Here is a 22,150-nt window from a genome sequence, read left to right as displayed (position 1 = left end):
TCCTTTTTTGGGATTTTTTGCCAAGAGAGTCATAACTTACTCCTAAAGCAAAGTCAGCTGATCCTCTGTCTGCCAGTTGTATTTTTATTATTTTATTTTTTATTTTTATTATAGTCGTAAGTTTAGAGGCATAGTACGGGTAGTCTCGAAGGGGAGGGAGTAGCCCCTTCGGACTATCTGTAGAACCATCTGTCTGAAGTGATGTTCAGCTAGTGGTGGAGGTGATAGCGGATATTGCAACCAACTGGCAGCCCATGATCTGGAAGGGTCAGACTAGGAAGGTTTCGAGCCTCAGGCTGCTTGGGGTGGTGGTGGGCTGACCCCCTCTCTGGTTGCACAACCCACGGGTCAGAACAAGCCATGTGCACAAGCACACTGGGGTTGCTGAACTTGAACTGTCTTGTGGTTGGATTGTGGCTGGCACGGCTGAAAGCCCCTTCCACTAAAGGAGCGATAGGGCAAAGGACTTGGCCTTAACCTGTGAGTCTATAAAGCCCTCCAGTGCTATGTCTATCTTGTCTCGGTAGAGACGGCTGCCATCAAAGAGCATGTCCATTAGAGAGGCGTGGACATCCCCTGAAAAGACAGAAGTTCTCAACCAGGTGTGGCGTTGAATGGCCACTGTCAATAAAATCACAATACCGGGCAAGTCGGTTGTGTCAAGACCACAATGAATGGTGAAATTTGCAGCATTTCTCCCTTGTGTAATACTTCTTGGGAGAGCATGGCTCGGGCCTCCTCTGGGACCTGCGCCTGCACTTCTGCAACTGTTTCCACAGGGAGTTGGAGTTATGGCCCAATAGGCATGTGGTAATAACTAACCACAATGCAAAGCTGCCAGAAGAAAAATGGTTCCAGTCTCTTAAGATTCACTGTCCGGGGCCTGCAGAAGGGAATGTGCATGGGATGTAGAGGCTTGTGCAACCAAGCTTTCGGTGGTAGGGTGGTTGGTGAGGAAATGTTGGTCCCCGGGGTAAGGGTGATGGTGGCGGGTGATTGTCCTATTCACAGGTGCCCCTGTGCTTGGCTTAGACTATGTTCCCAGAAGGACATCAGTTAATGCCTCTTTGAAGGGCAGCAAGGGTTCAGAGGAGGAGACACCTGGCTGTAGGACCTCTCAGGGATATTCTTCTTGGCTGCCATGGAAGGGAGCCGAAGGTCCAGGACCTCAGCTGCCCTTCGCACTACCATAGCGTATGATGCTTCATCCTCTGTAGCCACAGTAGGGGAGAAAGCAGGTCAGAATATGCAGCGGTATCAGTCCACCGGCCTGACCCAATTCCTCATACCTGTCCATGTCTTCTAAAGGGTCTAGCAACTCCTCCCATTCTTCCTCCATTCCTAGCCTTTCAGTGTGAGACTGAGGAATCAACCTAGGACCCAAAGGTTCTGTCAGCACCGATCCGGCACCAGGTTGTCGAGTATGACAATGGGGCTGGCACTGGCGGCATAGGAAGTCTTGGTGTCGGGCCGGGGATGGTTGCAATGGCACAGCCATTGCTGGATCCATGAGGAGTGCTGGGGCCGGAGCTACTGACACAGAATCCGATAGAGCCCCCTCCGATCCTGGAGGGCCCAACAGCATGCTGTTTGGGTCAGCCTGCACAAATATGAGGCACATGGCATCATAAAATGTAGCAGGCCAGGGGTCGCTTTTGGTCCCAGGAAGGCAGGGAGGCACCGAGCCGACTCAGGAGCTGGTTCAGAGGAACAAGGCCTAGAATACCAAGACTCCATAGCACTGGCCGATGAATGGGGAGAAGTCAAAGCACACTTCGACTTCTTATGTTTTTTGTGCTTCTCACCTGACCGACTTAGGACTCCCGGAGCACCTTCATCTCGACTGGGGCTGTGAACGAGACCACAAAGCAGAACGATGCAGTGCTGAGTGCCGGGCCACAAGCAGCTTTAGGGACTGCTCCCTCAAAGCTTTCAGAGCCATGGCTGGGCAGTCGGAGCACGACTTTGCATTGTGGTCACGCTCCAGGCGCCAGAGACAACCCAAGTGTGGGTCCATCAACAACAATGGCATGGTGACAGGCACCCCATGGCTTGAACCAAGAAGTCTTGCTGGACAGGTTAGGAAAAACCTACACACCAAAAAAGGGGTAAAAAAGAAAGTCCTGTTAAAAAGGGACAGAGGGAAGCTCTATTCACAGACTTGCATTGGCTGGTGCATAAAGAAAAGACCTAACATCAGCACTCTGAGGTGGTGTCTATCTAGGTGATGCAGATGTCACAACAGCGCAGAGGATGTTGATGACGTCATGCAGAGCTGTTCAACACCACCTCCCAGCACCGAGGGGTACTGCCTGAAGCCTGGAAAATTCAAAGGTAAGTAATCTGCGGCTAGATGTCTACATCAAATATTATTATTTGAGTGTTGCGGCATGAAAGGTTACAGAAAAGCTGTGAGATCAAATGAGTTTGGCCAAAGGGGTGACCGAAATGTTAAAAAGCATAGGCCTTAATAATGAGTCCTGTGGCACCCCACAAAGGAGACAGAATGGTGCTGAGGTGAAATCTCCAAATGCAACCACTTTATCTCTGTCATGGATGGGGATGGGTGCACAAGTCAGTTAACAAGCCTCAATAGGATTAGCCTTTAGAATTGTGAGCTTTCATTATCTACTCTAAACTAAGATGTGGGGGACGAAACTGTATCAAAAAAGGCACATGCATCGAATGACAGTAGCCATACGAGTCTTGGCAGGGGAGGTGGAGGTCGGAAGTCATCCCCCTTGCCTTTCTGATTCACCTGCATCTGGACAAAAATTGTGTTAGGGAAAGAAGAGCTAATAAGTGCACATTATTGAATGCATCCCTCAGTGAGTTAGGAATGAGCACTCAACTGTATTTTTCAGAGCACAAAATCTTCCCTAAACTTGTGCTAATGCGAAAATCATAAGTCCTAAACAGAAGCATGATTTAATTTGCATATACACATCTGCCCCTTTAGAATAATGCCTGGAGCATCTACATCAATTATAGACTTGTGCATGGTCAAAGCAGACAGAATTCAAAAGAAAAACTATTTGTTTGAATAACTTCAATTGCTGTCATGACTTCCCCATTACTATGCTACGGTTAAGTCATGCCATCAAAAAGGACTATATCTGTGTCACAATTGTTTACACAAGATCTCGCTGTTATATTATCTACTAATAAAAGAAAAATAGTTGCCTTCAAATCCTTCTGTTCAAAGACAACTTTAATGCTTGCTAGTATTTTGAGAATACAGAATACAATGACATACATGACACAATCTAATATCAGGACACTGGCAACCTACCTGTGCAGCTTTACTAAACCAGCAATGTCTACCTCCCTTTTGAATTAGGTTGTTGATTTATGATCCCAAAGCTCTTCTGGTCTCCTGCTTTTTTCAGCTAGTTTGAGATTAAATAATCAACAACTCTCCACATTTTGACTTAAGGTCAGGTAAAGGCAGCTAGATGAAGGTTATCACTTCAAGGATAAGGTTCAGCTGATTATGCAGTTTTGCCTAATGCTTCCCATTCAAACCTGTACTTAGTGGCACTATACCAACTTTCAAAAGAAAACTAAAGGTATATTGATGTGATTGAAATATATCAATCTTCTCCAAGTAGGTTTCAGTTTTACATAAGCACATATTTGCATACTGTGTTTCATCATTACGTACATAATTAAATATATAATCATGAAAAACACCAATAAGTCACTAAGGTTATGAAAAGAGGCTAAGGTTTAATAAAGCACTAGTACACTGAGAAAAGAGCACATTATCAGTAAGAAAAAAATAAATTACTCCTTACTAATTATATTTTACCTGTGTATTTAATAATATATTTGTAGCATATTTGTTAAAGTACTGTTATTGGACATTCTTAATATTTCATTGAAAGTTACCACTTGCTCGATCCTTCACAGTGTCAAATGTTTCTCTTTCTGATCACACTGGAGTGTTCTCCAGGGCTCGGTTTTATTACTTCTTCTGTTACATGCATAGTTGTACCCATTGGTAAACAAAGTGTAACTTATGTGATGGAGAGATGTTTTCAAGCATAGAAAAGTGGGTAATTACCCAGCGTTTCTACCTTCCAACCTCCCCTAAGGGAAAAATAACTTTTTTATGTTACTTCTGTTTACTCTAGTTCTCTACCTAAACCTCTCTACCTCGCTGCCTATAAGGCATATTTCATGTATTTTTTTCATGACCCAATTAAAGTTTCATGAATGATTTAGTATTCTTTGGCATCATTCATTCTCGTAATGAGGGCCTGAGGCATGTATACTCAGATGCAAAGTGGCAATGTGAAAGAAGTACAGTGCACAAAAAGATAAATGATCTGCTAAAATATGTTTAATATGTAAATACATAGCAGTTGAGCCGGCTGAAGCGGAAGTACGCAACACAAAGATATTTTACAGTTTATATTAGAGTAGACTAAAAGGCTCTTCTTGATCAATTGATTAACGCCAGAGCAATGAAAATGGATATGTATGATTGGTGTTCATATATAAGTTAATTAAAAAATTAATTACATTGAACCCTATACTACAAACATCACTGTAAAAGGGCTACTTTTCCTAAATCTTTATCACAGATCAAAAATCCTGCGCGGCACTGGGAAGGACATTGAGCTTAGTCCCAGTAGCCGTTCGTTTACGTGCAATTTGACATTTACCACAATATTACAGCGCCTTTAAGATGTCCGCAGACGTACTACGTAGCCGAGCGGAGGCAGCAGATACTCTATTTACCGACTCCCCGGCGTGGGGGGTCGACGACTGCACCACTGGCCAGCCTTAATACCGGTAATCTCACCACGAGAGACTTGTTCGGAAGGCTGGAGCGACTTATGCGCTCAGAACAGTCTAAGTGGTGGGAACACCGGTCTTTATCTCGCTATTTGCAAGTTGGACGGGTCCCCAGGGGATTACGTATCTCCTTAGCCCCTAGTTATGATAACCCAGATTCGGCAATGCTGGCAGAGTGGGCGGAGTCCAACTTGGAGACTTCGAGAAAGTTGATGAATATTTTAGTCAGATATGCTGAAAGTGATCGGGCTAAGTTGCAGGGGGAAATTGATGCCTTAGAACTTGAAATTGCAAAACTAGAGGTGACTGACCAAATAAAGAGAATGAGGGATGAAATGATGGTCAGATTGAATAAAGTCGAAGAAGTCATCAAGAAATGAAAGGCTTACAAATTTGAAAGAGACCGAGCAGATTCTCAAAATGGGCAGGTGTTCACATTTGCCCGTCGTTATGAGGCAGTTAAGGCAAGAGTAAGAGCAAATAAACCTTCTCTTCGACAAACGAGTGAAAATACTGCCATTTTAATATCTGCATCGGATTTGAGTACAGCAGCGGAGAGCAATACCAAAGGAGATACAACAAGGGATCTAAATTTGGGGTTTATGAAGCTTTTGCTGGCACAGGAAGTAAATTGCCTATGCCAGGACCGTCAAGAAACTCTGAGGCCACCAACGCCTGCTGGTATAAAAGGAAAAGAGCACATTTCAAACAGAGCCAGTGCCGCAAATGCAATACTCGCAAAAATAACTGGAGACAAGCAGCCAAGGCGGGGACGCTCGAACCAATTTCAGAAGCGGGGTGTGGAACAAGCGAAACCTCAAACTCAGTAATTAACCTCACGGATCTAAAATTAACTGTGGGAGAAAAATCGGTCCTAGGCTTAGGACTGTCTTACTGTCCACCTTGCAATTTGAACTATGCAGATACAAGAATGGATATTTACAGATTCACCCGCAAATTGAAGCTTAGTAAATTCCATCGACTGCAACCAAAAAAGATAACTCAGCCAGATACCGTCTGCAGTCCCTCAATGTTATCTGTTGAAGACCGTGAGTCCTTTGAGGAACTTTGGGCATTGCAAAATGAACAAGGGGAGTCTATGAACAGCTGAGTTAACTACAGCTGAAGTTTCAGGCCATTGCAGTACTTTGTTTAAACGGAAATCTGTTTTTCAACCAATAATGGCCCACGATAACTTAGATGTATGCCAGGATATTGTGGTGAAGGACTTGAAAAAACTGTATACCGCCACAAATAAGAAAAAGTTTGGTATCAGCAAACAAAACTGGTGCTACAGACAACTAGTCAGCAAATTGGAATCTGACCAGAATATAATAGTTAGACAAGCTGACAAGGGCGGCAACATTCTCCTGTATCCCCGCCAAATGTACTTAGATGAGGCCGAAGTGAATTTGGGGGATAAATCCTGCTATAGAAGAAGTAACATCCAGATTTTGAAATCTACTTGGGCAGATTAATATTTGAAACTCCAGGTTTAGAGAAGTGGAGGCTTGTTATCAGAGGATGAATTTCGTTTTTTAAAAAAAAGAACGTCCAGTTATTCCCACTTTTTATTTGATCCCGAAAGTACACAAAGACATACATAGACCCCTTGGAAGACCGATTATTTAGGCAATTAAAAGTTCTACAGAAAATGTGTCCAAATATATGGATTATTTTTTACAGGACTGAGTCAAGTCATTGAATTCTTTTGTCAAAGACACCTCTGATTTTTTAGGGAAAGTGGAGCAGGTCACTTGGGGACCCGATTTGCTTTTAAAGACTTTGGATGTCTCCGCCTTATACACATCAATAAGACACTGTGATGGATTGAAGGCTGTTGAACTTTTTTTAAATAGGCGTCCAATGAATTTCGCTACACATAACAAAATGTTGTTGAATATGATACAAATGTGTTTGGAGCAAAATTTCTTTATTTTCAACAATGCCATCTATGAGCAGATCAGAGGAGTTCCAATGGGGGCCTGCTTCTCCCCCAGCTACGCATGCTTGCACATGGGGCTGTGGGTGGAGCAGGTCCCGTATGGCATACATCATGCAATTGCCCAACAACATATTCTCTTGTATCTGAGGTATATTGACAGCCTATTTTTGTTTGGAAAGGTTCTGCATCCAGTGCCATAGCATTTGTTGATGAGCTCAATACCAACAGTTTAAATCTTAACTTCACATCTAACATTAATGCCAAATCACTTTGTTTCTTAGTTGTGGAGGTATATGTGGAGAATATTGCCCTAGCCACTAAACTGTATAGGAAACCCACCGCCGGTAATACGGTTCTACTTGCGGCTAGCCATCATCCACAACATCTGATCCGCAGTATCCCTTACGGGGAAATGCTCCGGATCAGAAGAATTTGTGGTTCTGATTCCGAATGTGTTGTGGTGCAAGAGGCCAGTCGGAGAGGTTTCTTGGCGAGAGGGTACTCCCATCAAGTGCTCACCAATGCCATTAGACAAACAGGGAATATGACAAGGCAGGAGGCTTTCATTCCCAGAAGTAAGCAAAATGCAGTGAATGATAAAGAGCCTGGTATACCATCCCGCATTATCCTCACTTACAATCGACAACATGCAGAATTGAGAAAGATCTATAAAAACTGGAATTTAGTCAAAAGTGATCCTGTCATTGGTCACGAGGTAGCAAATAACCTTTACGTACTTTTAGGAGATCTCCATCTATGGCCAAGGCATTAGTCAGTAACACCTTGGAACCACAAATCTCGAATACATGGTTGTCATTAAGTACAGGTTTTAAAAAGTGTCCCCAGTGTAAGGCTCGACGCTTTGGCACTAATAAAACCCACTACACTAGCCTTTTCAAATCGGACCCGATAGCCATTTAAAAAAGACTGTCCTGTAAAACGGATTATGCAGTCTATGTGCTGGAGTGTCGTGTGGGCTGTGGTATGTTGGTAGTACCAGGTTACCCGCCCACAAACGGATACTTCAGCACATAAGGGCTATTACAGGACATGATCAGGCATACCCAGTGGCCAGACATTTCGAACTGAAACATGCAGGCAATCCTTGTCACTTCCAATGTTTTGTCTTAGATACAGTGTTACCATCCAAAAGAGGAGGGGATCGTGAGGCTAAATTGCGTCTCCTCGAGACGAGATATATATTGGAGTTGGACAGCAAAAATCCTAAGGGATTGAATGATAGAGAAGATTGATACTTGTATAGCGCACTACTCACCCGCAAGGGTCTCAAGGCGCTTGTATGAATACCGCTGTGGAACCCATCCTGGCTTTCCCTGTGAGGCGTTCACTCCTGGGCACCCCCAAGGTGGAGGCCAGGCATCCTTAGCGTTGTGGGGGCCGTTGTGGAGATTAAGCAAGTTATTGCCCGGAGTTGCAGAGTGGGACTCCATGATTGGAATAGGCACCGAGGCGAGAATTATCGGGTCCGTGGAATTTTGAACCAAGACCCTCCATTTTTCCCCCCGGGGGGGAGGGGTACGGTTTTAATCTAACTTCTGCTAGAAAGCTTTTATTAAGGAGAATGTAAATGAGATAAAGTGCTGTGTCCCCCCCCTTTTTTTATCTGATGATTTGTAGGCTCTTTATTTATATTCCAACTGTAATTAGTAATGAAGTCTCTGTCTCCGTAAGGTTATATCTTTTAACTAAATGTATGTGCACATAACTTGTTATGAATTAATAGGATTTACTGTATATTTGCAATTTAGCGGTTCTGTGCACGCTTAAGCACTTTCGGCACTTTAATATTATTATGAAGGTTTTTGCTGCTAAAGTGAATATGAATTTTTCAATTGTGATACGTGACCATTGCCCACTATGGGCTTTATAAGAACCGATAGGCAACAAATTAAGTTTGTCTGGTAATATGGCATAGTATATTCCATTAGATGCTGTGCAAAAGAAAATGACTAAAATCGTTGTGTGCTATGTTGATGGGCCTTTTACAATGGTATTTTATAAAAAAAAATCAGTAACCAATCGAAGGGGTGAAAAGGCTGGGGTATACAAAATGATTCTCTGCCCTTACCCTTTTTAATGTGATTGTACACATATTTTGTTTTATGAGCCCCATAGCACATTCTTTTTATATGGTGTTTTAGATTATCTAACAATATTTTATTGTAGGTATGAATTTTTGCATACTTTGCACAGTATTTTATCTATGTCTATGCAAGACTGTGAGTCACATGTCGAATTAGTAATTGTTCTCATGCACTGTCACTTTAAAAAGCCCTTCAGAACCGCACTTAGTATGTTTTGGTTGAAGCGAAATGCGTCATGGCAGACGCGCTGGGCACAATAAAACTGCTTTGATTTTGCACCAGCAATTCTGGGTCTACTCTTTGTCATTGTGTTACCTGCTTAAGGGTTCTGTGTTCGGCGGTGACGACTTTATATATATATATATATATATATATATCGCACTATATTATGGGTACTTGAAATTGATCATACAAATGCAACCAGAAAGTTATTTTTATTGTAAGTACAAACTGCATTAAAATGCAACATGTGTAGAAGAACACATTTATATGGAATTGCAATGCTAGGCTTCAAAGAGAGATTATTTAAAACATTAACTAAATGACTGATATAACTGTTTTTTAATGCATATAGCCATAAAACTAGTTAGTAAATTATGAAAGGTATGTATAATTATGCACTTGCAGTGAATTATGATAGAACATGCAAATGTACCTGATAAAATAGCTTGTTACACTAGGCCTGACAAATTCCTACTTCATCGTACAATATGGACTCACTTGTCACTGTTTGTTTAACAGTATAAGCATAACGTCTGGGGTTTGTAAAATACACTACTCAGTCCTTATAAAATGTTACTATGTTGTTCAGAAAACTTATTTTATACTTTAATATTAAGTGACATGGACAATTTAAAGAATAGTTAGTGTGACCATGGAAGGGACAATATTTCACCTGTGTTTTAAGAACTTTTATTTTGAGTCTGCATATGATCACCAAAGAATGTGCTTGGTACTCCTTCTGACTTTTTGTATTTCAATGTGGTGATAGGTTCATATGACAGGTCCTGAAAAATAAGGCAAGTGGAGAAAAATATGGATAGATGAAATATACAATAGAGAGAATGGGGCTGGGTGCTATTGAGTTCATTTAGTTATCTAAATACAATAGCATAAAAAGAAAGAGGGCATGAGTGGATGTGGGGCATGAAAAACATAATTTAGTGAAGCAACTGGGTATACAAAAGAACACTTATACAGTCCCACCCAAAAAGGAATGAATGTTGTAAAACACACTGGAGTGTTAATTGAGCCGACTGTCTTTAGAAGAAAAATGGTGGTGTAATTTTGTGTCTGATCAGCTGATGCTCAATAGAGATGGTGTTGATTGAAACTGACAAAATATGATGTAACATTAAAGAGATTATTTTAGTTAAATATGTAAGGTATGATTTCCTCTCACTGTGGATAAACCAGAAATAATATTTCAGATGCTGGTTCACAACAAAAGACAAAGTTAACAGACCTGAATCACTTTCAACGTGAACAAAGCCAGACCACTAAGAATAAATCGGTAAAATATTGAGCTTTAAAATGGGGATGCACAGGCACATATGGAGAGGTGTGGTAAATCTCTCACAAGTGAAATTTGATTCTGGTGAAGTGACAAAAAGTGTGTACATGAGTATTCAGTCTGCTTTTCTTGCAAAATGTTCATGTGTGTATATGCTGTATTGGTAAAAATATGTTTTTTACCACTAAGTAAAATAACTGCGGCAAATAACTGTGTTTTGATCTGCAACAGTTGGGAATAACATTTACAGCAGTGCAAAGTGTAACATCATATTACTTGTTATTAACATGTAAGGAAATCAATTGAAGGCTTTTATGTTTCCGTCTTGATTTAAATGATGAGATTGTGGTAATTCAGCAGTAAACTAAATAAGAAACCAAATAAACACAGGTAAAGTGTTTTATAACTATCACTGAGATGATGTTTCTGATCCATGAACAGTGCTACTTGCTACAGATGGTATTTTATTATTCTACATTATCTACATCATTACATCTATATGACATTATCCTCAACTATAAATGTAACACACATACATATAACAATTAAAAAACAAGCAATTGTGTGCATGTTTTTTCATATATATATATATATATTTATATATACATATATATGTTCAATATATATATATATATATTCACTGAAAAAACCATAGGTTTCACACCAGTTATAGTTAGCTGGAAATTTTACTGACATAAAACCATTGAAATTCCCACGTTATAGTTAGTTGGACTCACTATAACTTGCGCAACTGCAATGCACTGCTGATGACGTCACATATTACATCACTCATGACACCATCCAGTGAATGTGTGTCTTTCTGAAAAATCAATATGTTTTATATATGTATTTGTAAAGGTCGATGGACGAATAAATGTTTAAATAAGTGTGTAAATGGATGTTAATTTTTAATGAAATATTGCTTGGTTAACTAGCTTATAAAGTGTATCTTAGTAAATACATATATTAGCGAGTAATTTTTAAATATTTAAATATATGTATCAGTGTTTCACTTTGTGTATAAGTGTCTACATGGGTTGGTGACTGACTCACTGTTTGTATGTGTTTTGAAGACAGCGTATGTGCAGGACTTTATGGGTGGATGAGTGTGTATATGTGTGTGTTAGTGAGTGAATGCCTGCCTCACTAGTGTCTTTATGAGTAACTACATATGTTTTAATCTAGTATATGTGAGTATTGATGTATATAAGTGAGTATATGTGAGAGTGAGAGATTGAAAGAGTTCCTGTTTAAATAAGTATGTGTTTCTATAAGTGATTGTTTAAGAGAGTAAGTATGTGTAAGTTTCCTTAGAAGTAATGTGCTAGTGTGTGTATAGCTATATATGCAAATAAATGGATGTTCAATAGTTTATTTGCATGTGTGAGTATGTGTGTGAGTAACTTTTGGATGACTGTCGGTGTGTAACAGGATGTATATGTGTATCACTACATATGATGAGTGAGTATATGTATGAGTGACTATATAGAACTGTTGCTGAATAAGAGGTTGTATATATAGAAGGTGGAATTACTGAATTGGTTGTTGTAACTGGTATGGGTATGAGTCCAACTAACTATAACGTGGGAATTTCAATGGTTTTATGTCAGTAAAATTTCCAGCTAACTATAACTGGTGTGAAACCTTTTTTTTTCAGTGAATTTAATAGGTTTTTAAATGCTAATTCCTAACTATAACTGGTGTGAAACCTATGTTTTTTTCAGTGAATTTCATAGGTTTTTTAAATGCTAATTCCTAACTATAACTGGTGTGAAACCTTTGGTTTTTTCAGTGAATTTCAAAGGTTTTTTAATAGCAAATTTCTATAGCTATGAAATGTAATATTTTTTATAATGAATCCTATATTGTATATTTATGTAATATTATTTTTTTTATGTATATTGTTCATGTTTTTCTTTTGTTGCCCTGGAACGCTCCCGGTGCGCATCCCGGTGAGCGCACCGGTAAGCGCAGTTCCTGCGGCGCGCCCCAGGGCGCGTACCGGTGAGCGTCCCGTTAGCGCTTTTGCCGCGAACGAAAACATCATCGTGACGTATCGCGTAGCCGCGTCCGCGTGATATGCACGGCGTAAACGCACCCGCATGCACTCGAGCGCATACGATCGCGCAACGTAAGCCTCTGCCGCGCTTACGCAACGCGCCCCTGGGCGCGTAGCGTAAGCGCGTCGGGTCATGTGACCTAAAAATAACACTTTATATTGGTTCAGGACAGTTTTGGTTTCCAAATGATGAAAGCCCTGGTCATGTGACCTGAAAATAACACTTTTCATTGGTTCAGGACAGTTTTTTTTTCCTAATGATGAAAGCCCCCACCTTTTTTCCTCATTCTCAATTTGTACTTTGAGTGAAGAAGACCTGTTGAAAGACCTCTCTCTACCTATTTGGACTGAAAAATGGCTTCAGTAGCAGCAGCAGCAGGAGCATCTCAGCCACCACCACCACCACCACCACCACCAAGAGGACCACCACAACTCCACAGTGGTGGAGATGAAGAAGAGGAGGAGGAGGAGGAGGGGAGGAGGACATTCCTGCCAGAAGATAATACCCCATATAGGCCAAAGCAGCACAATATATGGGAGTTTTTTTCCATCCCAAAGGACCTCAAAAAAGTGAATACGCCAAGGGTTACTTGCCTAATCTGTGGCACTGAACTTTCAAGGGGGAACCCTAACAAGAGATACTCATTTGGCAATAACACCATGATTTGCCACATGCAGCGCCGGCATCCTAACAACTATGCTGCGGCAGAGGTCCGAGAACTGGCCAGAAACCCTCCCCAATCTTCACCCAGCACCTCCAAAAGAAAGCAACCCACTCCATTGGGACCAGAGACAAGGGAGATGGTCCCAAACATACAACCCCAGTTTGCGCAATACAAGATCACTTGTATATTTTGTGGTAAAACAATCACTTATGGTGAGAAAAGCATAAAGCTCATCAACCGTGCTGGTGACAACCACAATTGCCCCAAAAAAACATAATTTTGCTCCAGGTGAGCCGTTTACAATTCCCTGTTTTTTGTTTCTCCCCATAAAAATAACAAAAAAATATAAAATTGTTCATAAAAGCCAAAAAAAAGTACAAAATGTTCAAAAAAACGTTAAAAGAAATATAAAACAACAAAAAGAAGAAAAAAACAGTTATTTTTAGAACTACCTCCAATTTATAAAAAACAGGCTACATTTTTTAAAAACTCTGTCATTCTTTTTCCCCCATGGTACGCTCCCCGGTGTGCGTACCGGGCGCTCCCGCCGCGCGACCCTTTAATGGCCCCCACATCAAAGCTAGGGGGTCGGGGGGGTGTATCCTGCCCCCTTTTCATCATTTTCCCCTTTGTTTTTGCCACCTCTTGTTTCTCGATCCTACCGAGACACAAGATGGCGGCTGCTCCGGACTGTTTGGAATGTTGACAGACACCCGAGAGCCAATCAGCTTTCTGCGCACAAACTCGCGTAGCGCGCTGGTTCCCGCCCCGGGGCGCGCTTATAGATATATATATTTTTTTGAACCTAAATTACTCAAAATCCACTGGAGCACATATCTTGAGACATATCAAAGGCACATCGGGGTACCAGTCCCTACAATTTTGCAAAGTTTGGTGGAAATCCATTCAACCGTTCGGGCTAAAAGTGAGTTCGACCGCCCTATGGAAATTAACATGGGGAAAACATGTTTTGGGACCCCCCTTTTATCTCGGGCCCTGCTTGACGAATCCCCCCCATACTTTAAGGGACGGAGCGCAGCGCCGCGAGGCAAATTTGAGGAAAATTTCAGGCAGATTCCCCAACCGGCGCCAAAGTTATTCCCAATAGAATGTTGCAAATTCCCTATACAAAATAATCCTAACTATAACGACCTACTGGCGACCGCCAGTAGGTAATATATATATATATATATATATATATATATATATATATATATATATATATATATATACACACACACACACACACATGCGTAACATATATACATCTGAGTGTTCATGTGGTGGATGTGTTATGTTTAGCTTAACACACACACATTTTTATGAATGTGTATGTAAATATATATACACATACATACATAACACACATAAAAATGGCTTGACTGCATTGCAATCTTTAATTTACCATTTCAATCTAACATAGGGCCTTATTTAGATCTTGGTGGATAGAATACTCTGCCACAAACATGACAGATATCCCGTCCAGTGTATTACAATCTCCATAGGATATAATGGGATCATAATCCGGCGAGCGCAATCTCCCTCACATTTGTGACGGAATAATCCCCTCCCACAAGATCTAAATTAGGTCCAGAGTTTGTTACAAACTATGGCTAAAGTAATTACATGGCAGCATTCCATAATGTTAGTAATACATTCAATGATAGGGTAACGTTATTTCCATCGGAAGAATGTCAATGTACAACACCTGTACTATAAAAACACCATTAAAAGTATACTTACTCCTGATAAAATTTATATAAATGTATTTATATTGAAAGCAACAAATAAGCACTATTTCAAAGACTTGGGTCACTTTTTGTTTTCAGCTACTTTGCACAGAGGGGATAAAACACACATCTTTGACAGTCATGCAGATTTTATTTTCAATGCTATTTTCAGTTACAGACATAGTAGCACATGCAGTGGCGTTTTCTATAACAAATACAGAAACGGAAATTAAAAAGTACATAAATTAAACACATTTGCAAAATGAAAATTATAACCTGAACTACAGAAATAATAAATACCATACTTTGAAAAGGACCTTTTTGTTAGTACTTCCTTAATTTAAGTAAGTAAATTGTGTAATTTTTTTTTGAACAGTGTGGAGTTATAACTCCACTTTTATATGTTCTTAAGTAATTATATTATTGACAATTTATTATCGGTCTAAAATTGTTTTGTGAACGTTCTTCCCCGTTAATTGCACACAAACTGATTTTAATTGTTTGAAAGCATGGAGTATACGTTTTGCTTAACTTGCAGAAGACTAGATTCTAGGTAAAAATGTAACAGAAAAGTTAACACATTTACTATATACCATGCACACATTTTTAAGTATTCCTTAGTGAATACTCTCTAACCAATAACATAGTTTTACAAAATATTTATCTATAAAAATAGACATTAAAATGATCAAAATAGTCATACATTGGTGTATAATTGTATCAAGAATAAAATCTGAAATGTCTGGCTGGTGAAATGCATACTGCATATATGACTATTTATGAGGTGTAGTTGTTTGTTGCATAATGGAACATTGTGGTAATCTTTTGGCCATCTAACCTTTGATGCACCATTATGATTTATTTTAGAAAATGCTGGGCAAAAAGGCAACATGAAACACAATTGTTGTCATAAAAAGGAAGATGCCATGTAGTTTAGTTCTGACTATTCTATTCAGGAAAATGTACTAAAAGTAAAAACCATTATGGGTGCACTCACCCATAAAATAAAATTAAAAAATAAACAGGGCATATTGAATAATACTGAAAGGAAATATGTAGCACAAACATTAACTCATAAGCTCTCTAATATTGAGACATATTTAAAAACAAACAATAAAGGCAGCTATAAAGAATATGAATACAGACACATGCAAGCTGACTTGTAAATTAATCTAAAAATAGTTTTAAAAGAAAATAATTAAATACACAAGATGCACTGAAAAACACAAAGATTTTTTTACAGAATGAGAACAAATTAGACACATGCGTAGAAAAGAGGAATTGCATTATGATAGTGACACAACAGTCTGACACCTAGTTTACCTTCACTGTCCGACATGGCATGCTGGAAATCATCCATGATGAATGCTATATCTCGTTCATAGCCTCGAGTCCGTGATTCTTCCCTCATATGTTGCTGAACCTCAGGCAGTGAATGGCTTGATCCAAACTGGTCCCTGGTATCTGCTGATATTGGTGGTAATGGTCCAGCAGCAGCTCGAGCCATCCCCATTGGTTGGCCAACTGGACTCAATGGACTTTCTTCCTCAGAGTTTTGTGCTACTATTGGAATTCTTCCTCTGCTTTGGCTGATTGGCAAACTTGATGGCTTTGTCCTGCCAGAAGGTGCAACATGGCTAAAAGAAATATCTAATGCTTCAGATTCTGGGGCTTTAAGTCTTAAGGAAGAGCTTGACAGATCTCTCTTTATTGACAAATCAAGTCCATAAACTGATGAAGGTCTAGAAGATGGCCTTGATCTACTGCCACTGTTATAGGGCTTGTCAACCTCATCCTGTAACGTAGATCTCATTGTTGGACTAAGTGATGTTCCAAGACAAGCTCCAAGGGAAGTAGTCATTGTAGGACCTAAATACTTCTGCTGATCAGATATGTTTTTCCTGAGGCCAAATGTGATATCATCTTGAAGAAGCCTTGCCCTTGAAGAAATACCGGGAATTGAAGAAGTACTCGAAGAAAGGTAGCTTGCGTATTCAGATTCAAGATCATGGCTCTCCTGAATTGGTGAAAACTTAGAAAGCTTAGGGTCTATCAAAGGTTTTTTGTGCTTTGATTGTTTTTGGTAAATTATTGCTGGTGGCAGCTGCTTTGCCGCTTGTTTCTCAAGAGTAAGTCTGCTTATGCTATATTTTTCAGACTTGGGAAAATGCCTAGACATACTATCAGAAGGATAATATTGAGAAAGTCCAGTAAGTGGATCAAGATTTTCTGTTCCACGACGAAACTCTTGTTTAATCTGATGTTTAAGAAGTTTCAATTCATAAGGATCCTCCATAGAGTCTTCCTCAGTTTTTCCATATGTATGAAGTCTGGATGATGCTTGTAATGGAGCTAGGAAGTCTGTCACTTCAGGGGTTCTATGTGACTCTACAGTTCTGAGAAGGTGATCTGCTTTCACAAGGTCTTTTTCATGAAGGTTAAAAACAGAATTCAGTGAAGATGATCCCTTTGTCAGCTCCCCAATATCATCAATAAGTACATAATTTCTAGAGGAATGGTGATCTAAATCGGAGTAGAATGAGTCTCCAGAAATACTAGACATTGGACTGCTCGCCATGCTGCTTCTTTCATCCAACCCCATCCTTAGATCTAAAGTACTGTATTTGTTTCCCATAGTGGAATAAGTACTGTCAGAAACAGGCGCAATTAAAAGAGGCTGATTCCTGATTACCTCATAGTTTGAAGTAATTTTTGGTTCCATATCTACAGTAGTTTGCCTTGGTTTCTGTTGCATCATAATTAGTTGTGATGGATGTTGGTAAGAAGGCTGCTGAATGGCTGAAGGTTGAAGTTGTGATGTGTATGAGATAGTTGGCACTGCTTGAAAAGTGGGCTGTGTCTGGTAGTGAGAGACATGTTGATGATACAAAGGCTGTTGATAATGAGATTGTTGTGTGTACTGTGTTGGTGCTTGAGTGGGTAAAGCAGGAGATGTATATTGATACTGTGTGTAGGGAGAGGTAGGGGGCACAAACTGAGTCTCTGATTGGGTCTGTGGTGGCATGTATTGGGTAAAGTCAGTTTGAGGAGCTGTGCGCGGTCTTTCTAGGCCATGCTGAGTATCCAGTCTTGTGGGGCGGACATTGTGAACTTCACTATCTGACATGTAGTCACGGTCTTCTGCAACCCCTTGAAGGTATGCCCTTTCTCTTTTTTCTCTTTCTTTTAGTAATGCTTCTTTCCTCCTATTGATTCCCATTTCCAAGTACCTCAATTTAGCATCTATCTCTTTTTCTTCTTCATCCAACTCTGCTTGTTTTTTTCTGAGCTTGGAGGACTCTCGTTCTACCAGATCCAGTTCTCTGTCAATATCCTGGAGAATCTTTGCTCTTGCCATTGTGTTGGTTCTGCCAATTCTTCTACGAGAAACTGAGCCAACAGTACTATATGCTGACTGTGCTCCTGTTGTAGCTTCTTCTGGAGGAGGATTAGGAAGTGTCCTTTTAACCTTCTTTTGTGATCCACCTTGGGCAGTTTTGTTCTAAAACAAAGTGAAACATAAAATATTAGATCACAATTTTTTCAATAAGGTTAGCATTTCAAAATTCTGTACTTACTATTTACTATGTACTGCTGATGGGCATTTCCCCACCTAAAACTGCAGCGCTATTTAATTTGACACTGCAGTTCAGCACAAAGCCTGCATAACATGAAAAACAATGCACCTGACAAATCTGCCATATACGGATTTCTTGGATAGAAAATATTACACTTCATCCCAATGGATAGTGTTTAAGTAATAATTATCAAAATAGGATTTGCTGATGAATATGACATTAACTGCAGAGATCCACTGGGGCGCTGACTAAGGCAGACAATTCTAATGCTACCATAAAACAAAATTGAAAGGACTGTAACTGGCGTTCAAGTGATCCTGAATATCATTTGATAAGTCTTTTCCTCTACTTTACATTAATATAATTTATTTTTGTAGCCAATAACAGATCTTTTAGTTTTTTCATATGTGTCCCGCAAAGCACACCCGGCCACATTCACTTCTCGGGGCTGGTGCGACACACCAGGTGCATGTACCGTTCATGAATTTGTAGAGAACTAGCCTCACAGATTGATGAGGCAAGAAAGGTTTGCACACATTGCTTCACTTTTGGATGAAATTTATTCTGCAACGAGTTTCAACCTGATCAGGTCTTAATCACAACCCGTAAATACACACATGTACAATTGTGTTACATCATGAACAAGATCAAAGTATAATTTCCAGATTGGCAAATCTGCATAAATCAACTTCCTACTCCTTGGGGTTGGGTGCCCGGGGACAGCAATGCAATGCATACGCCATGCTGATCCAGATTAATTGACTGCAGAGTGGGTTAACAAAACAAGTGTGTTGCAGTCTGTTTTAGCCCAGACATATATGAAAAAAATACCAAGTTTGCCCATACTTCTCTACTACTCATAATGTACAATGTGCTTCTTGTGAGGGATAATAGCAGGACACTTTTGTAAGCAATCACATTTATTTTAGGAATTCCCTGAGTGGCTATAGGAAGATTTTATTTATTGCTACAATTTCCAGAAAGGATTCGCATCATGTAGACCAACACTCATGCCCGGCATAAGCATTGGTGTACTCAAACCTGCAAAGCATGCAGGAGCTAACTGGCCCTATCTATTGAGCTTGCTCTTGTGGGAGTCTTGCACTAAATCTAGGTTCATGCAGAGCAAAGGGAATCGGGTGAAGATTGTTCTTTGAATGAGGCTTCCACCTGACTGTACTGTAGACAACCCCAGGACTAGCTCACACATGCACTTAATATGCTAATTTATTCTACACTATCTCATGTGTTTTTCCAATTTTGCGTCGTATGAAGATTGTTAAAACATGTCGGTGAATCAGTTCCATAGAGCATAATACATTTAAAAAGTATATCACTTTGTGTAATTTTCCTGTGATTCTTTAGCATGGTGATGGAATATCTATGGTATATGGTAGGACTGCTGGTGTTCAGGCTTAGGTGAGAGAAGCAAAAAGGTGTTAGTGGTAGATAAATGCCAGGGTTGGTGATTCCCATGTTGCCTATTCCACCCTATTCCTCTACTGTCTTACACTTTCTGTTTCCTAATCTCACTCTTGCAGGTTCTTTTTCATCCCTTTTTCAACATGTTTTCAATTTAGCTATCTTTCTCCTTTTTAGTTTTTCGTCTCTTGTACAAATACCCTCCAACTGAGCACATTGCAATTTCACAGACTTGAAATGCACTGACAGTTAATTTTAATAACAATTAATCTATCTAAATTCAAATATCAGTGAGAACTACATTATAATTTTAGTGTACGACTATCAATAACAAATGAAGACAGTCAATTGCCAGGGTTGAAGCCTTTCTAACATGATGTGTATAAGATTAGAAATAAATATATTTTGTAGGTTTTCACAAGTATGTGTGAGAGAACACCATGTTTTCTGCTTCCTGCCTAAGGTGATTTGTGGTGGTTGTGCATTTGGACAGACCTGAGTAGAATTCTTATCCAGCACTTGAAGGATTTAGAATTCTACAGTACTACTTTTTACAAATTGAATTATAAAACTACAGTCCTCCTCTAGCACAGCACAATACACTAGTGACTCAAGCCAGCATTTGACCTCTCTTTCTTGCTCTCACACACATACACACATGCGCACACACACACACACAATGGACTCTGCAATACATCCAATCAAGATGCTGTTTCATTCCCAAAGTGATTGATCACGAAGCACAACCTGCATTGTCAGTCACACTGTGTGCATGAGTGCGCAACCCATTAAGGAAAGCCATTACGAGCTAGAGTGAAACAATCAACTACAGTAGAGGGCTGCAGTATCTAGAGCGGATCTCTGAAATCCAGATCAGCCTAAATGCATGAGTGGGCTGGGAAATCAATCATTGAAGGAGAATAGAAAAGAGTGGAAACCTACCTGCCTCATCTGCTGCAGGATCTGCACATGCATGCTCAGCTCCTGGAAAATTTGACCTATTGTCCTTAGTGTGGTACCTCTGCATGTTGGCCATATTGGTGGCAGCTTGGACTGTGCATGGCAAATGATAGTTATGGTTGGCATGAAGGTTACCATCTCCAAAACTATGAAAGCTCACTCTGGCATAATGGTGCCCATCCCTAATATAATGGTATTACTCACATGATTGTAACTATTTCTTGCATATTGTTGTCTAACCTGGTTTAGTATGATAATGCTACCTGAATGTTGAAGATTGTGGTCTCCCTAGAAATTGCTAGAAGGCAACAAAGCAGGGAATAGGGCCAAAGGAAAAGATACAATTAAAGGGTGATTAGCGTGGTAGCAGGGTTTAGAGATTTGAGAAGCAATGATGTAGTGTTAATCACAATCTGGCTGGAATTTTGATACAGCAAGTTGGTACTCATTCGGGTCTAGATGGGTGATAGGTAAGTGCTTAGCATTGATAGAAACTTAGCTGCAGTTCAGTCACAACACAACATCAGCTAGCTGTCATCTGTACAGGATAGGGATGTAATTCTGGCAGATCTTACAATGCCGGAAGATATATTCCTATAAGGATCAAATAATAGGGTACACAGAAGAAAGTGGTGGAACTTACAGAACCTAAGGGAAAGGGCCAATGACTGTGTGCAACCCGACAAGAAAGAAGAAAACTCACAACAGGCCAAACATCTGCAGGGCCACTGGGGTCTGTGTATCAAAATACCTTAATCCATGCTGTCAAACACAGAGCATAGATATAATAGTATGATGGTGTCAGGCCATCATTTAACAAAGCCCAGTCACAGACACTTTAAAACAGTGGCCAGGATGATTTTCTATCACAAGGATAAACCCATGTGAGCAAAATTCAATATGTCAGAAGCCTTGTAAAAATAAGTTAACCAGAGAGCTTGATATTAGTCCATGACCTTAGTAATTTCAAGAAAAAGCAAGATGGGTCTGTGATTTAACTCAATGTTAATATCCATTCTGGGTTTTTTATGTAAGGGTTTAATCAAGAAGAATGTTTAGCAGCAATAAGTTAAAATGCACATGCACACTGCTACCATACTCTAGATAAGACCTTTTTTTAGGGTCATTTAGACTATGGCAAGTGGATAGCCATGCCACTTGTGTGGTAGAAGAATCTACTCCAAGCCCCCTTTTAACTTAGTCCTCATATCTACAGATCCTGCATGGTCAACTTGCCTGGATCACTTTTGACAACAGCGTTCAATACCAACCACTCACTCAATACCAACCACTCATGGTGGCAAAATCATACCACCAAGTCAGTGTTTGTTTCTGAGGAAAGCAATTATCCCTGGAGGATGCTACTCCCA

The 22,150-nt window shown here is 40.0% G+C and overlaps 1 protein-coding gene across 2 annotated transcripts in view; it reads right to left on the bottom strand.

Moving 5' to 3' along the window:
• The window catches only part of PCLO (piccolo presynaptic cytomatrix protein), a 1,259,786-nt gene that overhangs the window by 687,549 nt on the left and 550,087 nt on the right, over positions 1-22,150 (bottom strand). For both annotated transcript variants that reach the window (XM_086919783.1, XM_086919788.1), the window contains exon 7: positions 16,144-18,322. In XM_086919783.1, the coding sequence (XP_086775909.1) occupies positions 16,144-18,322 (2,179 nt within the window). The remainder of the gene's footprint in view (positions 1-16,143; positions 18,323-22,150) is intronic.

This window comes from Lissotriton vulgaris, chromosome 1_1 (genome assembly GCF_964263255.1).
Source record: "Lissotriton vulgaris chromosome 1_1, aLisVul1.2, whole genome shotgun sequence".
Lineage (NCBI taxonomy): Eukaryota > Metazoa > Chordata > Amphibia > Caudata > Salamandridae > Lissotriton > Lissotriton vulgaris.
This window is presented reverse-complemented; position numbering and strand designations above follow the sequence as displayed.